General features: G+C 40.3%; 1 protein-coding gene across 2 annotated transcripts in view; it reads right to left on the bottom strand.

The window, feature by feature from the left end:
* Positions 1-772: 772 nt before the first annotated feature.
* Positions 773-17,611, bottom strand: part of gucy2cb (guanylate cyclase 2Cb) — a 25,835-nt gene continuing 8,996 nt past the window's right edge. The window contains exons 8-28 of one of the 2 annotated variants that reach the window (XM_050059239.1): positions 16,875-17,016; positions 13,626-13,708; positions 13,430-13,538; positions 12,088-12,169; positions 9,180-9,290; positions 8,899-9,001; positions 8,699-8,758; positions 8,536-8,607; positions 8,300-8,404; positions 8,049-8,135; positions 7,539-7,671; positions 7,299-7,436; positions 7,106-7,182; positions 6,922-7,013; positions 6,635-6,793; positions 6,349-6,541; positions 4,725-4,899; positions 4,464-4,562; positions 4,144-4,238; positions 3,894-3,970; positions 773-3,227 (exon numbers count right to left, since the gene is read on the bottom strand). In XM_050059239.1, coding sequence (XP_049915196.1) covers positions 3,014-3,227; positions 3,894-3,970; positions 4,144-4,238; positions 4,464-4,562; positions 4,725-4,899; positions 6,349-6,541; positions 6,635-6,793; positions 6,922-7,013; positions 7,106-7,182; positions 7,299-7,436; positions 7,539-7,671; positions 8,049-8,135; positions 8,300-8,404; positions 8,536-8,607; positions 8,699-8,758; positions 8,899-9,001; positions 9,180-9,290; positions 12,088-12,169; positions 13,430-13,538; positions 13,626-13,708; positions 16,875-17,016 — 2,406 coding nt within the window. In that variant the 3' untranslated portion in view covers positions 773-3,013. The remainder of the gene's footprint in view (positions 3,228-3,893; positions 3,971-4,143; positions 4,239-4,463; positions 4,563-4,724; positions 4,900-6,348; positions 6,542-6,634; positions 6,794-6,921; positions 7,014-7,105; positions 7,183-7,298; positions 7,437-7,538; positions 7,672-8,048; positions 8,136-8,299; positions 8,405-8,535; positions 8,608-8,698; positions 8,759-8,898; positions 9,002-9,179; positions 9,291-12,087; positions 12,170-13,429; positions 13,539-13,625; positions 13,709-16,874; positions 17,017-17,611) is intronic. The other variant, XM_050059240.1, reaches the window with a different exon arrangement.

Raw genomic sequence — 17,611 nt, forward strand, 5'->3', positions numbered from 1 at the left:
GGAGGGAGAAGACTGTTTAATGTTTTGTCACTTCAGCTTTTTCTTGCAGCTCTTTTCACTCGAATCATTCGGTGCCTTGAGTTCAAGCAGCAAAACTGACACGTCAAAAGACCAGACGTGTCCAAATGATCATAGGTGTTTTACATTACATGCATTTTTTTAAAATGGCTGTTTTAATATTTTAGTCGACAAATGGGTAGTTTACAGTCTCACTGAGAGTCTAGGTTTGGTATTTGTGTACATTTCTTCCAGTGCATGTTTGATCTGAGAATTTTTATGTTTCATAAAGTAGAGATTGAGAGTACACGCAGCTGTGTGTGTGAGCTGAAGCTGGTTTCACGCAGCTCCTGTAGAAGGCTGTTTTGTATAAAATATCATGCCTTTTTAATTTTTTTTTGTATGTTCAGTTGTCTAATTTATTCTCAACATTTCTTTTTGAATGTTACATAGTAAAAAGAATCTGGGTTTTGATATTTTTAGGTGGGTAGGGGGTGTTAACGTCATCTTAGGGTGACTTGCTTTTTTCTACTTGACGACCTGCTTTTATTTTTGACTAACCTGATGATCTTCAACAGTATATAGAAATATATTCATCAGGTTTACTGAATATGTTAGTTAAGTTCACATAAATGCTGTTCAAAAGACATTTCCCAGATGATAGTCTTTTTTTCCTCCAATGAAAAGGAGTTACCAGTCGGTCCGTTTTATAAGCCTCCACTTGCATTTCCAGTCACCTTGTTTGGTTTGCTGGATCCACACTTCATTTTCTTATTTGTACACTACGTGTTGAATTGTTTCTGCTGTACAGTAGAGTGTGTTTTCACATAGTGTTAGATGTGTAAAAGTCTACTTGGCAGTACTTTTCATTATTCCGTGCAAAAAACAAACATCTGTCAGGCAGCTGTGGATAGAAAAACATTTTAATCTGATGCTGGAGTTTTTTTCCTTCTGCTGTCCATACTCAGTGTCTGTATATGTCAAACAATGTGACACATGCATTGTAACGCCTCAGATGAACCTGTACAGGCTTCGAGAAACGCTGTTTTCATTTCTGTATTTCACCTGAACAATATACAGCATTTTCAACAGATGTGACAGAAAGTGATTTTTTTATTTAATGTAAATGAATGTCACCATTCTCAACAAAATAAAATCTTTGTCCTTTGGTTTAAAATACAGATTTGAATTTATTTTTTTTTCCGCCAAGGCAGATGTTACAACCGTGACATGCTCATTATGAGTCCACATGTCAGTATACCCTGGTATTTAGTTTGAAAATGACGAAATAACAAAGCTGGTTATAAAGTACAGCCATGACAGCAATTATCTCCTAAACCAGTGCTTCCCAACATTCAGCGTCATAGTTGCGTTTGGACATGTCATCAAGCTAGTTTGCTGTCTCTGTGACGTAGCTGTCTGTTAGTTACTCCCTACATGAAACAGCACTTCCAAAATAAAAGCTCTGTGCTAAAAAATTCACAGTACTTCAAAATCAAGTGTGTTTTTTACAATCTTGTCACTTGAGGTCCATTCAGAATGGACCTACGACCCACTTTTGGACCGTGACCCAACAGTTGGGAACCACTGTCCTTAACCACCTCACATCAATCTGTGGTTGCCAGCACTCGATGCAGCTGCGGTCAAAGCAGTTGTCATTTGGGTAAAAAAATATATGAATAGAAAATAACCAGTACAAGAATAATGGCATTGCTCCATTTCAACATATTAGAAATTTTACACAAACAAAATGAATTTAAAAACACTTTCAATCAAAATAACATCACTCAGTAAAATGTCAGGACATTTTTAAGAATGAACAATATGGCAGATAAAAGTTAAATCCTTTTGTCTCATTGGCTGATCCTGCTTAAAGCATACATATGATTATTTCTGTTGTGATTTTCAGCTGTAACTAACGTTTAAAGATATATATAGTTAAACACTGTGATCAGACCTATCTGACACTTCTGCTGTGCCTATTTTATGAACTAAGTAAATTGCTATCATCTTTGACAAATCAAATTTACCAGCACAGAAGCGAAACAATGTAGCAACCTAAAAAAATCATTATCAGTTAAGGTGAACATTATATTTGGAATATTTTTCACAGCTTTACCTTACACACTACAAATCCAGACAGCGGTAGACTGGCAACTCCCGTGTTCTGTGAAGTAAAATGACTGTTGTGTGTCAGTGGAGTTTGGTGGCTCTGATATAACCACTTCAGTCTCCCATTGGAAAGGGTTGTCTGGTGGGGAAGTAAAGCCGTAAAAACATTTAAACACAGCGAACACTTTAACTCATACTGATTGTTTTTAGGGTTAGGCTTTTTTTAGGTGGCCTAAGACTATCCAATTGAGGCAGCGTCTGCTCAGCACCATATTTTAATGTATGTGAAACAAGGAAGTTACTGTAAACAAATGTGATTCAGTCTATAGATTTATACCAGATCTAATAGGTTACTAGGTCACAAATTCACACTTTCATTGCAATTATGTTGAGTTGCTTCACACCTGACACAATAAAGCTACATCCATAGCTTTGCTTTTTTTTTTAGTTTTTATGCTCCTGTTAATTCCTTCATATCACCCTGCTTAACAGCAGTGATGCACAAACCAGTTTCCTCCACAATGACATACATATTAAGCACTGGGAATTAATAACTGCAATATCTTTTAGCTGCATATGACCCATGTTTACACTAAACAGCAAATGAATTACATATTTAAATGAATTAATGAACCTCACAAGAAAATGCAGGAGACACGTTGATATATACAAGAACATTATTAAGTTGTAGTCTAGACATTGATGCTGATCATAGCTTCAGTTTAGCCTTAACAAAATGGAACTGACCAACTAGTCTTTACATCTCTGCTTGTTGTTATACTGTTATACTGTTGTAATGCATATACTTCCCTTCTTGTCTTCTGGTTATCCTCCCTCTCTTACTGCATAGTGTAATCACATACATACAGATTGTGTCAGCGATGTATTCAACAGTAGGCGTGTACTAGAGGAATGTACTGAGGGTGTTATCCACAGTGGCCAGATGCAGGTACTCAAGCTGGTCACTCTCAGACTCCACCCCTGATTCCTGCTCCTTGTCATCCTCCCTGCTCTGACTCAAGAGCGGCTTCTTCCTCCGCACAGAGCCTCGAGAGCGCCGCTCCAGACACTCCACGATCATGTGGGCGAGGTCCTGTTGGAGCCGCTGGAAGTTCTCCCTGGAAAAGCAGGAACCAGTACATGAAGAGAACAAAGGTTACAGTCCAGTCTGCAGTAGAATATCGTGTCATGTCTTTGTGTCAAATTTTAAATCTAACTGTACAAATTCAGGTGAAGTCAGAACAAACAAGACACAAACATCTGTTAAGTATCTACAGTATGGAAGATTGTATGGAAGACTTTTAATGGGATAAATCCATACTATAACAGATAAAATATAACATGTAAATCAGTGAACTTAAGGGGTGCTGGAGCATGAATTTTGTAACCTTTGGACAGAGCCTGGCTAGCTGTTTCCCCCTGCTTCCAGTCTTTATGCTAAGCTAGGCTAACTAGCCGCTAGCTGTAGCTTCATATTTATTGTACAGACATGAGAGTGGTCTCAATCTTCTCATCTAAGTCTTGGCAAGAAATCAAATAACTATATTTCCCATATTTTACTGACTGCGGATTTGCAAAATGGTCATGCCTGATGCCTATTTTAAGAAACCCAAATACTGAGAGGGTGTGTACATCTATATATTCCAAAAAAGAGAAAAACAAAAAGCAATTGCAAACTGCTCACCTCATAATTAGACTCACAAAAGCAGCTCAGAAAGCTACATAAGTTTAGAAGTAAAAGTATTAAAGAGATGTATTTGAGAGCAGGTGGAGGGTTTGCTTACGTTGTGGGTGGAGTTGGGAGGTCATAGTCTTCGCCCTTCTCACCCGTTAACCAGTAGGTTGTCTCTGTGCCTTTACCCTTAGAAAACACACACATTTACAACATTGTGCTTCAGTGTGAGGCGGTGAAGTCTGCAGACATCCAAGCTTCAGTCAGGGCTTTTTGCACAATTAAATGTTTCTGGATTCATTTAAAAAATTGATCATTTGTCTGACATTGTTAGTAAATTTAATGAAGAGGCCCATCTTTACCTTCAGATATGTTTCTCCTCTGAGCTCATACTCAAACTTGCAGTCTGTCCTCTGCAGGATATTTATAGTAGGCTGACTGACGTGGATCCGCAGGGCTAAAGGATATTAACAGATAAAACAACAGGCATCTGTTTTTTACCAAACCCTGGCTGTGGTTTATTTCTCTCATCAGATTGATTGGTAGCTTTTGTAAATGCACAGGAGTAATGAGCTGTACATTGCTATTATAACATAGGTGGACAGTCTTGGTTGGCAGCAGGAACATCAGTGTAACTCATGTGCTCATTAAATGGTATGGATGTTTTTATTTCTCTACTCACGGTGTCCTGTAGACTCCATACGAGACGCAGTGTTGACTGTGTCTCCAAATAAACAATATCTGGGCATCTTTATCCCCACGACACCTGCTGCACACAGACCTGCACACACACATATTCAGTCTTCCATCATTACAGCCGTGGCCTCACACTGCATTTAAAGATCAAGTCGTCTTAGCTCAAGTTTAATTTATAAATAATGTATATGTTTTGACTGGGAGATTGAGAAATATTAAGCACAGCCCAGAGTTTGGTGCTGTCTACCTGAGTGAACACCGATGCGTATCCACACAGGGATACCAGGCAGGTGTCTGAGCTGGAAGGTACCCATGAATGCCAAGATGTCCAGCGCCATGCGGCAGATGTCCACTGCGTGCCTGTTCCCATTTCTGTTCGGAAGCCCAGAGGCCACCATGTAGGCGTCACCAATCGTCTCCACCTGATGGAGGAAATGGGGATGTCTGTCCATCATTAGTGAATTTCACCCTTGTTAAAGGGTAACTTCATTTTTTTCAACCTGGACCTATTTTATTATGTTCTTGTGAGTAACTAAATGAGTAATGGGAAGAACAGTTTTCAAAAGTAGTTCAGAAATGAGCAAGAACACTGCAGCCAGCAGCTGAGAATCAGGCTGCAATGTAAGCACTTGGGGCATTTGTGCACCTTCAATGTACGTCCACTAAAGGTGCTTGTTTTTGCCACTGAATGGCTCAGATTGTTATCATAAGTGTCTGACACCATCACAGAAGGGCTCCTGCAGAGATAAGACCTTTTTGGTCATGGGTAACCAAAAACAGACCCAAAATCTGCATCTCCAAACCTATCAGATTCCATTTAAATAAACAGTCTTGTTACCGCGTGTAGAGCCAGCATATTATCACATCTAACTGGGTGAATTAAGGGTTTATTTCAACCAAACCAGAGCTGGTAATTGTTGGAACAATTGAAAAAAAAACCCAAGGCTGTTATCTTGAGTTTTACTTTGTTTATGTGGACTTTGAATGAAGCGTGTTTTACAACGATAAAATTACTATTTATTCAAATGTTGTGTTGTGAGTTTGACAATAGAGATTTTGGGGCAAAAAGGATCTTACTCTTTAACAAAAAGTCTTATCGCTGTAAGAATCCTTTCCATAATGCTGTCAGACATTTAGAATAACAATCTGAGCCTGTCAGTGGCAAAAACAAGCACTTTTAGTGGTAAATCAATGACGTACAACTGCCCTAAGTGGTTACACTGCAGACTGTGTTCGCCACTGTCAGCTGCACTCACGATTCAATACCGGACCAATTTTAAAAATTTATGTTCCTGTTAGAATGCATTCACACTTGCCCTATTTGGTCCACTTTAAACGAACCCTGGTCCACTTCTACACGGATAGTTGAGTTCGTTTGGAGTGGTGTGAACGGACATTCGGACACTGGTGCGACCAAACGAGCGAACCCTGGTCCACTTGAAAACTGGGGGTCTCGGTTCACTTGCAAGTGAACCCTGGTGCGGTTCGCTTAAAGTGGGAAATGCAAACGGACTATCCAGTAAACCAAAGAGAGGAAGTGAACCAAAGAGAGGAAGAGACGTAGAGCGCAACGCATTTTGGTGTTTGGTGTTTTTGTGGTGACCAAGCCGGTTGAGGGGGATGGATTTCCGTTTTCGGTCCTGGCCAATCGATGAGCCAGGTTTTCATCTTCCTCATGCTTTCTTTTTTCCTGGTGAGTGGTCGTTTCGGGCAATACCGCCCCCAAATGAGCAGCTGTTTTTTAAAATTTTTCGGCATTCCCCGCCCAATCAAACCAAGTGCCCCGGACTATCCTGGTGTGAATGCACCCTTAGACAAAAACACTGGAAAATATGGTCCAGGTTAAAAATGTGCAGAGTTACCCTTTATACCTTGTATACATCGTGGTGGTCAACAATGCCATCGAAGCCTTTGTAGATGTCGTTGAGCATGTCCACAACTTCCATCGGTGTGCTGTACTGGCACAGAGTGGTGAAACCAACGATGTCACTGAAGTATATTGTCACTTCCTCGTACAGCTCTGGCTCCACCACACCAGTCTCCTTCAGGCTTTTCACAACTGGGCTACACAGAGAGAAACAAAGACAAATGAAACAAAATGTCCCTCCAATTAAATTAGCCAAACCAGTTGCTTTTTAAAATGTATCCCCAGCAGACCGGGGAAGCAGCATGAAGTTGAGGCAGTCTGCTCTGTCCCTCTCAGCTTTGTAGAGGACCGTTCTCTCCTCCACCAGGTGCTCCAGGTTTCTAGAATACATCTGTAGCCGTCTGATCATGTTGTCCATGTAGCTCTCATTGTCCTGGTTATGAATTTTACTGAAGGACAAGGGAAAGGAAGAAAAGGAAGCAAGAAAACACAAACCTTAACTAAAACCAACTACAATATATGTCATCAGTTTCCCAGAGCACGAAGAGGAACCTCTGAAAGAAAACACAGTGACTACCTGATGATTTTCCCCAGACAGTTTTCTATCTTCTTGAAGTCAGGTCTTTTTTCTGGATCCTCATCCCAACAGTGTTTTATCAACGTGTACACCTACGAGACGGAGGACACAAAGCTTTAAAGACACTTCAAACACACAAAGCCCAACTGCAGATAAATATGGGGCACAGCTGGGATTGACTCACCTCTAATTCTTTTTCTGAAGCCGTCTCAAAGTTAAGATCAGGTCTGAAGTAGGACATGATGACCTTGGCAAGCTTTTCTGTTAGGAAACACAGACATTCAGTCTCCACAAAGTTGCTTACAATAGTGTTGAGTGGGTGGGAGGGTGACTGTAGGGGCTTCATTTTGGACAGTGGATGTGTAAGTGAGTCCCACCTGCTCGGTTGTGGTAGGTCTCAGTATAGAAGGTGTTCTTTCTGAGAACAATCTCGTGAGCGATGATGGCAAAGCTGTAAACGTCTCCTTTCTGAGAGGTGCCCTGTTTCCTCAGATGCTCCGGAGCTGTCCACAAGTCTGTCAGGAGGACAAGGAGAAAGAGGTGTAAGAAAGTGATGAAAGTGAAGGAATGAGCATAAACTCAGTGAGGGATTAGGAACACTGCGACTGTTGCTTCACCTCTGCCGGGGCTAAGAAAACTGTTGCAGCCAAAGTCTGTGATCTTCACCACCATGCGATTGTCCATCACACAATTGGTAGACTTGAGGCGACCATGCACCTGGATTTGGCTGGAGTGGAGATAGGACATGCCCTGCACAGAGGATTTAAACACCAGACGTTTTAGATTAAAGAGGCAGTAAATCATCTGAGATTTTTACTGACATCTACTGGCTGCCAGAGGAAACTGCAGCCGCAATTCCTCCTATGTGTGCAGCATTCAAGTTTAGGCCCGCTTTAATGCCAAAATACACATAGTGGAAACACAAAAGTGAGCAAATTCAAGTATAGGAAGTAAAAACAAGTAATAACTCCTCACATTACAATTTAAAAAATGTTATTAGTCAGGTGTTTAATACTAAAAATCAAAAGTAATTTGACTTTTATTTGTTGTTTTGTAATTTATTACAAAAGAACATATGATCCTTGATACTATCATTGAGTACGTCTGGCCCAGAGTCTCTGCCTCACCTTGGCAATGTCGTACATGACAGAAATCTTGAACTCCCAGTCCATGAAGGTCTCCTCTGGGTACGAAACCTTGTCGTTCAGCACATACTGGAAGAAAGGGACATAAAATCTGGTGAATATTTTCTTGCTTGTTCTGTACTAAGTTACTGATATTACTGATTTGTCAATCAAAGTGATAATGTGACATGTGCAAACTGAACTTTTGGATGGACTTGACCTGCACATGAGTGACACGAGCATGCCATACTTACCCTGAGTGACCCCCTCTCGCCGTACTCAAACACTCCGAACACACCCTCATCGAACTTCACGGTGCCATAAAACTTGGTGAGGTTGTAATAGTCGATTTGCAAGAGCTGCAGAGAAAAGAAGAAACAGTAGCTCTTTGACTTGCACAATGGCTAGCTTTGAAAAAATTTAACACAAAGGACAGGCACACATGGGTCATCAGATCAGTAAAACCCTGACATCACACAAACCACCGTACCGCATTAAGTTCTATCATCTGGTCCTCCTTAAAGTTCCCATCTGAGTGCTCCAGCTCCTTCAGGATAACAATCTGAAAACATCGCAGCACCATCAGTCACAGATGTTCAGTGCTGTGCAAAAGCATGTCGAATAATTTAAAAACTACTGTTGTGTCCAGCTACCTTCTTATCGTAGTGCGCACGGCGGATCTGGAATTTTTTGTTTTTCCTCACCTCTTCAATCTGATGGGGCAGATGGAGGACATTTTAACAGAGCAAACATGTTCAAACTGTTTGTTTTTGTCCTGTTTGTCCTGTCAATAAGTGACAGAGTGTTGGCAAAAGAGCCCCCACATTGACTGATAGACTTACACCTCATTTACCTTCAGAGAGACAACATTGAGTTCATTGTTTTCCAGCGGTGTGATGAGGTGAGAGGCGATGTGGGACCAGCGCTTCCTGTTCAGACGTTCTCTCCTGTTCTGTCTACATAAGAAAAAAAATACCATAATGAAATACAAAGTGCAAAGTACGGCAGGGATCCACATCCATGAGCACCCAAGACATGCACTTTAAAGAGGACCTATCGTGTTCATTTTCTGGTGCATACTTGTATATTGGATTCTTACTTGAACATGTTTACATGCATACATGCTGTATTCACCCTCTGTCAGAGATACTCCATTTTAGTGTCTGTGTTTTTTTAAGCTCCCCTCCCAAAAAAAGGTCCAGTCTGCTCTGATTGGCCAGCGTCTCCAGATTGTCCGTATTCCGTCTGCACCATCATCGCAGCAGCAACATGATCCAAAGAAAACAACATCAGCAACTAAGATTACAAGTTTCCCTGACGTTAGCATGTAGGTACATATGCGTTAGCAGTGTACTTGCAGCTGGGAATGATTGTAACAGTGAACAGGCCTATTTCAAGGCAGACATTTTGACTTGTCATAGCAGGAGAAGCACTGATGAAACTGATAACACTGACAATGTTAATGTCCCAGTGAGCTATTCTAGTGAGCCAGGACACACAGGGCCTCCCCTACATGAAATGCAGCTATCATTCATGTTATTAAATTTACTTGTGCTTTTCCTACTAAGACATGTCAAAATGTCTGCCATGGAAAAAGGTCTATAGCCACATTCTCCTGTTAAAAATCACAAACTGAAGCTTCTAAACCAAAATCTTTACAACTGGACCTGTTCCAGCAGGAATATGATCCGAAATCAGAGAGAAATTAACAACATTGACGACCAAATTAACATGTTTCTGTATTGTTAGCATGGTGCTTCATGTAACAGTGTAGGGTATGTAATGTAAACACTGGAGCAGATGTCCATATAAAGAAATCTGTCACTATTTGACGTCATCTTGTCTCAAAAGCAGAAAAAACATTGAAAACAGAATATTCAGAACAGTCTGAAATCTGGGGGTTTTATTTACAGGGATTACTTTTACATATGTTGACCTTATCATTTAAAACTTTGGCCACATTTAATATGAACATCTTTCATTTTAACTCTATACATAAGAGACAAAACATGGAAAAGCATAATAGGTCCCCTGTAATATCTGTACAGCCTTATTGAGCCTCCAGTTTTGTACATGGGGTAAGGGTTACCCTTACTCTAGCTCTTACTCTTTAACTCCTACTCTAACTCTTCACTTTGCTCTAAAATCAGGACAAAGGAATATTTGGCCTCAAAATTCTGCAGGTTGGTGAGAAAATATCTTTCAGGAGATCCAGAAACCAGCCATTTAAAGTGCTGTTATCATTTTAAATTTACCCTAATATTCATGCATCACACAAATTATATGCCCTGCTTTACGCGGATGATGCAGTTGTACTGGCAGAGACTCCTTCAGAAATACAGACCACATTAAATGCAGTTGCTTCTTATTGTAAAAACTGGTATTTAACTGTTAACACAGACAAAACAAAGGTTGTTATTTTCTCTAGGGGGAAATTACGGATACTCCCAGAATTTAAGTTTGGTTCAGATAAATTAGAAGTTACTTTTGAGTATGACTATCTTGGAACGTTATTTAATTTTAATGGACGATTTGATAAAGCAATAGCTAAGCAAGTTAAACTAGCTAAAAGAGCTTTATTCTCCTTGGAAAACAGAGTTACTAGATTACAGTTACCTGTTGATATACAATGTGAGTTATTTGACCAGCTTATAGTGCCTATTCTTTTATATGGAAGTGAAGTCTGGGGATTTCATAAACTTGACCAAATTGAAATGCTTCACAGATCTTTCTTGAAACGTTTACTTAATGTTAATAAACGCACAGCAAATTGTATTATTTATGGAGAGTTTGGTCGAAATAGTTTAGATTTAAAGGTAAACATGAGAATGATTAACTTTTGGGTACATTTAATTAGTCATAATACAGCAAAAATCTCTTTGACTGTGTTTATTGTTTTCAAGACTTTGTATGATGACAATATTTTTCAGTGTAAATGGATTTCCAAAGTTAAAAATATTCTTGATGATTGTGGTTTATCGTACTTATGGCATGACGCTGGACGGATGAACCCTAAATATTTAAAATTAATGATTGAACGTAGATTATCTGATATGGAACTACAGAGATGGCATGAGAAATTACAAAGTAACCCTTTATGTGATAGTTATAAATTGTTTAAAACTGATTTCACTTTTGAACCTTATCTGATTATGTTAAGACCTGCCGAAAGAGTTTGTTTGTCTAAGTTTCAGTGTGGAAATCATAAGTTACCTATCTCTGAGCGCAGGTATGATCGTGAAAATGTCCCCCAGAAATGTACTCTTTGTTTGACTGGCAATCGAGGAGACAAATATCATTATGTACTTGTGTGTTCCTTTTTTAACAAAGAGAGAAGAGAGTTGGTCGGACACTTCTATAGAGTAAATCCAAATATTTACAAGTTTCGAAAGTTAATGTCATCTCGAAAAGTAAAGGTTTTGTCAAATTTTTTGAAACTTTTAAAGAAAATCCTGAATAGTTTCTCTTGATTTGCTTTGACTTGTACGTATGTACACTAATTCTGTTTTAGTTATTTTGTTGTACATTGGTTGCCGCCTGCTCTGATTTGTTATTGCTATTTTTGTTTGTCCCTTATACCCCAGGGAGGGGTCAAAAGGAAATAAATGAAATGAAATGAAAAACCTGCATTTAATGTACATCTATCGAAAGAAATTAAAAATAGATAGAAACATTTGTACATATATATAAAAAAAAAAAAATCAAAAACCATTGTCTAAAAATGTTTCATATTATCCATTATGAGATTAAAAAAAACACCCATACATATCTAAAATACTAAACCTTTAACCTATGACTTGATTTGTGGTTCAATAATAGTAAAAACTGACAAAATGTGCGCACATCATAAGTCAGTGTTTGTTTCAGGGATCACTTTCTTCACTTATCTTGAGCATACTTTAAATATTGACTGTGATCTGCCATGGAAACTGTGGTCAGAGTGACCTCTGGGGTTTTCCACATGTTGTGCTGTCAGCTCACTTTAACCAGCATGATGTCCTTGATAAGAGATTTAATGCATTAGAGTTGGTTCATCACTCACCTGTAGAAAATGAAGGCGATGGTGGCCACCACAACCACTGTAACAGCCAACACGATGACAATGATGTCATGAGTTGCCAGGCCTGAAGGTGTGAGCACAAAAACCCCACACTGTTATAATTCAAAGTTTAGGCATTTACTATAACAAACCCTGTTCTTATTTAACTAAGGCTCCCAAAGAAAATGTATGTAACCACTTCATGGATGGAATAAAACTAAGTTGTTTTGGAAACCTTTTTGAAACTTATTTTTATTTATGCAACTGCAAGAGCCAAGTTCCCCCAGTCATCACCCAAGGGTCTCATAAATATAAAAATAGGTCTCTACAAGAACACTAAATTTAAAAATGACCTTTGGCTGTTTACAAGAAAACTCCACAGGCCAGGGAGATTTTAATCTAAGCTGAACCAGCGTTTCTGTGTAAAAGTGCTTCAAAGCTGCGTAACATTTGAACTTCACATGACTGACACACGATAAATCATTAAAAAATCCCAGCAACCAATATCCTCAGCAACTTTTAAAGATGTTCAGTCGAGTGTTCTCACCAGCCCAAGCTTAGTCTGGTATGGAAACTGTACTGCTCAGGGCAAGAAGGCCAACCAGCGTGTGATAAAAGCAGCACAACTCATTTCATGACCAGGCTTCCCTTCCATTCAGGACGTTTATTTTTTATTAACCTTTATTTAACCAAGTAAAGCTTATTGAGATATAGAATTTCTTTTTCAAAAGCGACCTGGCGAAGAGGCAGCAGAATTTTATAGTACAAAATATAACAGCAGGGTCATCAGGTGGGCCCACAACGTAAAGGACAGTACACACCCCAACCAACCACAGTGTTTTCACACTTCTGCCATCAGGCAGACGCTACAGGAATGTGAAATCAAGGCCAACAAGACTGAAGAACAGCTTCTGCCCACAGGCCAGACTTTGTCTCTGCTTATTCTTTTCATAAAAGCTAACTTTAATTCAAATTTTATTATTGTTTTGAGTGAATGGAGACTGGCAGATTGAGTTTTTACTGTATATATGACAAAAAAACTTCTTGAATCTTGTAATAGATGCAACCTGATTTTAGCTCACAGACAAACTGCCCAACCAAGACAAAACTTGCAACTCTAACTGTGACATTTCCCACTTCACCTTAGAGACAGTAAAACTGATAGCTTACCTGACTGACAGCAATAAACAGCCGGTGATCACTCAACACTGTCATCTAACAGGTGTGCTGTGTGTCTGTTTATGTGTGTGGACAGGTGTGAATGTGCGTATAACCACGGTTTATGATGAAGGTTGTGATGGCCAACTGACAACTGACAGTGTGTGTGTGTGTGTTTTAGCTGTACCTTGTTCTGGTTTGAAATTAGGAAGTCTTTTTCCCCAGATGAAGGCAGGATCCGTCTCCTTCACTTTGGTGGAGTTGTTCTCAGTGTTGAATGTGAATAAAAGTCGGTACTGAGGATCACATGAGAGGAGAGAAGTGCACATTTCAGAGTAAAATACTGTGTGACAGCAGCTGATTCACAGGGGGAGGTAATGTACCTTGTTGTCGGTAGAAGTGTAAATGACTGAGAGATTCACGTCTCTGTCTCCATACTTGTCCAACTTGTAGTGTCCAGCAATTCCTGAGCAGAATCATAGAAGCGTCTTTATAGACCAACATATGACAGACCACCTAATCACCATAGTAAATGTTGTGCATTCCTGCAAACACTGATGGGCATTTCATATGTAGCAGAGATGTGGAAACTTTACGTTTCTTTATGTCTCAATTTTCAATCTAATGTCGTGACAATGCTGCAGTTAATATGAGGTTAGGTTTAAGCACCAAAAACCACTTGATTCAGGTGAGAAAAAGATCATGTTTCAGCTTAAAATACCCAGTTTGGTCACCACAAACACAGCTGGAAATGTCCTGACCTCTCCTTAAAAAACCTGCTTCTGCTGTTTGGTGGTCTGGAACAGTGGACAACTAATAAACGAGTGTGACAGAGGGAGCAGCTTCTGTCTCTCAATCACACTCACAATTACACACAGGGTATTTACAGCTGCTGCCTGCAGGCTATAACACCTCATCGCTTTGTCTTGTCAGTAAAAAAAAAAAATCACAAATAAGTGACAGCAGTTGACAGCTCCCATCTGTTGGGCCTCAGCCCTCTCACAGACACAACAGTGACCAGTATCAACTCTAACTGCTGCTTTCACAGCCTTTAAGGTCAAGTCATTCTCTCTGGAAGTCCAGGGGCCAGTTGCACTAAGCACCTTAAGTTAAGATTTTCCGAGAAGTCCCAGTTAAGGTCTCCTTGCAATAAAACCGGTTGCACAAAACAACCTTAAGTCTTCTCCTTAATGTTTCCTTAAAATGTTTACTTATGGATTTAAGTTTTTCTCATTATCTTGGTCTTGTACTTAAGGAACAAAGCGAGTTTGTTAAACCGTTGGACCTTAGTAGCCAGAGTAAGGACAAAAACACAAAGCACCTTTGTCTCCACCCTAACTGCAACATGGCTGAGTTAATGGAAATGAATGAGAAAAAATAAGGCTTCCTGAAAAGAGTGTTCGGCAACCAGGAGAATGAGATGGACACGCTTAAAGATGAGCAAATGATTTTGAGCTATAAATCTGACCAGAAGTCAGTTTATGATTGTGACCATCTGCTTTTGGAGCACTCAACTTTTCAAAGCTGCGCACTATCTTTACAGTTTAATGATTGCTCTGCAGTTTTATGCAACGGGATCTTTCCAGTCAGGTAATGGTGAAGGATTTCATGTAAACCTTTTGTGTAGGGTGACCATATTTTGATTTCCAAAAAAGAGGACACTCGGCCCGGCCACGAGATAGCCTACTTAAATGATACTCGCAGTTTACTCAAAGATGCCTTATCATTTTAATATATTTAAAATTTATATGTATGGATAGAAAATTCAGTTATATTACAAAATAATATCTCTCAAAGACAGAAATTCAGATAGGCCCCTATAGATAGGGGACACATACACACACTAGAGTGTGGCTACCCGATCCGAGCCCGACGGGTTCCGACAGTAGGCCTACCTGACGGGTCGGGCCAGGTTTGGTCAAAAATGTATAAATTGTATTCGGGCTCGGGTCGGATTCAGTCAGCTTTCAGTGAAAATGTAGTGTAAAAATAAATAAAATCCTATTGTCTGTCCCGTTTATTGCTTGGGAACTGTTATTTACGTGACAACACCTGAACATAACACACACACATTGACTGTTTGTTTCTACTTCTCCCCTGGAAGCCTCAGACCTTCCGCCACCCGCCACCGCCTTGATTAAACGCTGAAAATAAAATAAAAGAGGGAGACAGGTTTTCCTATTTTATCTTGTTTTGTTATATTTCTCCCTCTCCCCTCGCTGGAAGCCTCGGACCTCCTGCCGCCCGCTCCCGTCTCAAACACGGAGGTCTCCCTCTCCACTGAACACCCACGGCGCACGCCCGGCCTGTATAGCCTGTAACCATAACAACTGTGTGACACAAACTCAGTTTGCTTTAGTAATTAAATAATGTCGGGCTCGGTTCAGTTTCGGACATAAAACAGAATGACTGTCGGATTCGTACAGAAATATGCGGTCCGTGCCGCACTCTAACACACACACACACACACACACACACACACACACACAAGGAAAACCGGACATTATCATCAATTTATAAACACCCCCCAGACGCCCCGGACAGGATGTGAAAAGTGGACATGTCCGGGCAAAAGAGGACGTTTGGTCAGCCTACTTTTGTGTCATACTTAAGGAACAAACTTAAGGTGTTTTGTGCAACCAGCCCCAGTACAGCTCTGCTAGCTGCCCTGTGAGGCTGTATGTAGACACAGAAGTTCTTTGGGCTAAATGCTAACATCAGCAAGCTAATATTCACACAACAGCTGTGTCTCTATTCAGGGGCTGCAGCCTTAGAAGGACGCAGCCTTTTGGGTCTATGTTGCCTGCGTCCTTTGAAGACCACAGCAGCTGAACTGAGCAGTCTCTGAAATGGGATGGTCTGGATTTACTGATTGCGTCACCAGCTGTTCCCGCACCCACCCCCTGATGCTCCCGTTACCTAGCAACCAGCTGCACTTTACAAGAGAAGTTAGTAGGCTGCAAGTTAGTTAAATAATGGAGCCAGAAATTATCATTACTAACTTCTTATTTTATAACATAGTCAAGGAGATGCTTCACCACTGACTCCTTTAAATAGAAAAACCCAATCGTCATCAGCATGCAATGAATCTTGGGACAGACTGAGCCATGAAGGATTCATTTGTGTATCCTCTAAATTTGGGCCAAGAAGGCTTCATTTCATGGCCGCATTTGAAGGATCTTTCAAAATGGGACAGCCTTTGTCACGCAGCTGTGACGCAAACAGTCTTCAAATGCAGCCTTCGAAATCTGCAGCCTCAGAATTGAGACACAGCTTATAAGAATGCTGACATGCTGATTTTTAGCAGGTATGTTGTCATGTTGATCAATTTAGCATGCTAATATTTGCTAATTGACACTAAACACAAGACACTGCTGACAGTGATGGGAATGCCATTTGTTTTGCAGGTTTACAATCATCAAGCAAAGTGTTGGACAACTCTGAAATTGTGATGATGACCTCAGGATTCTAAAATCATATCCATAGCACTGTCTTCTCTCTGTTACTCATTTTTTATGTTTTTGTCTCATCCCAGAAATGGATCTAAAATGATTTATTCAGCATTACACCCAGAGTGACCGCTGGCAAACACATCAGAGGTTCAGTCCCCCTATTCCTTCCTCCTTCCTTACCATTAAAGGAGATGTCTCTGAAGTAATTCACATTGACATACTCCATCTGCTGAATCTCCGACTGATTGTTTTGAATAAGGTCCCTCATCACCTGGCCTATCAGCAGCACTGAGTCATGGTACGCAGCCATGTAGTCATTCATCTGCAGAGAGAGAGAGAGAGAGAGAAATTAATGATAAGAATTAATTTCTGGATATATTCAGTATAAGAAAAGTAAATTATTATCAGGAACAGGAACACTAATGCTTGAAAAAGATTTTGCTGTTAATTGTTTTATATGCAATCTTTCAGTGCTGTGAGCAGCACCAATAATATTCCATTCACCGCCATTGTTTTAGGGTGGATGTAATGAAGACAGTTACCTTGGCAAATAAAACCCAAACCATCTGTTGGGTTATTAACCACTAGTAAGAGAATGAGACGAATCTGTGAGCTCATGTTTTATTTATTTTATGATATGTCTGGTTCCCTCCCATTCAGACAGATTTCCAGCCAGTCTGGCCCTGGTTGGGTTATCTAATATGAGGGGTGTTTCACATGATGACAACTTGAGGAACCCTAATAGGCCCGTTTCCACCGCAGGAACTTCGGGGTAATTTTACGGGGCCGGGGCCGTTGGTGCGTGTCTCCACTGCAGGAACCACCCCCGAGGGACAGAGTTCCGGAACTTTTACGGGGGCTAAACAAGTCCCTGCTTCGGTGTAGGTACTCAGAACGGCCCCGAAAGACTCCTGGCT

The sequence above is a fragment of the Epinephelus moara genome, chromosome 13 (assembly GCF_006386435.1).
Source record: "Epinephelus moara isolate mb chromosome 13, YSFRI_EMoa_1.0, whole genome shotgun sequence".
NCBI lineage: Eukaryota > Metazoa > Chordata > Actinopteri > Perciformes > Serranidae > Epinephelus > Epinephelus moara.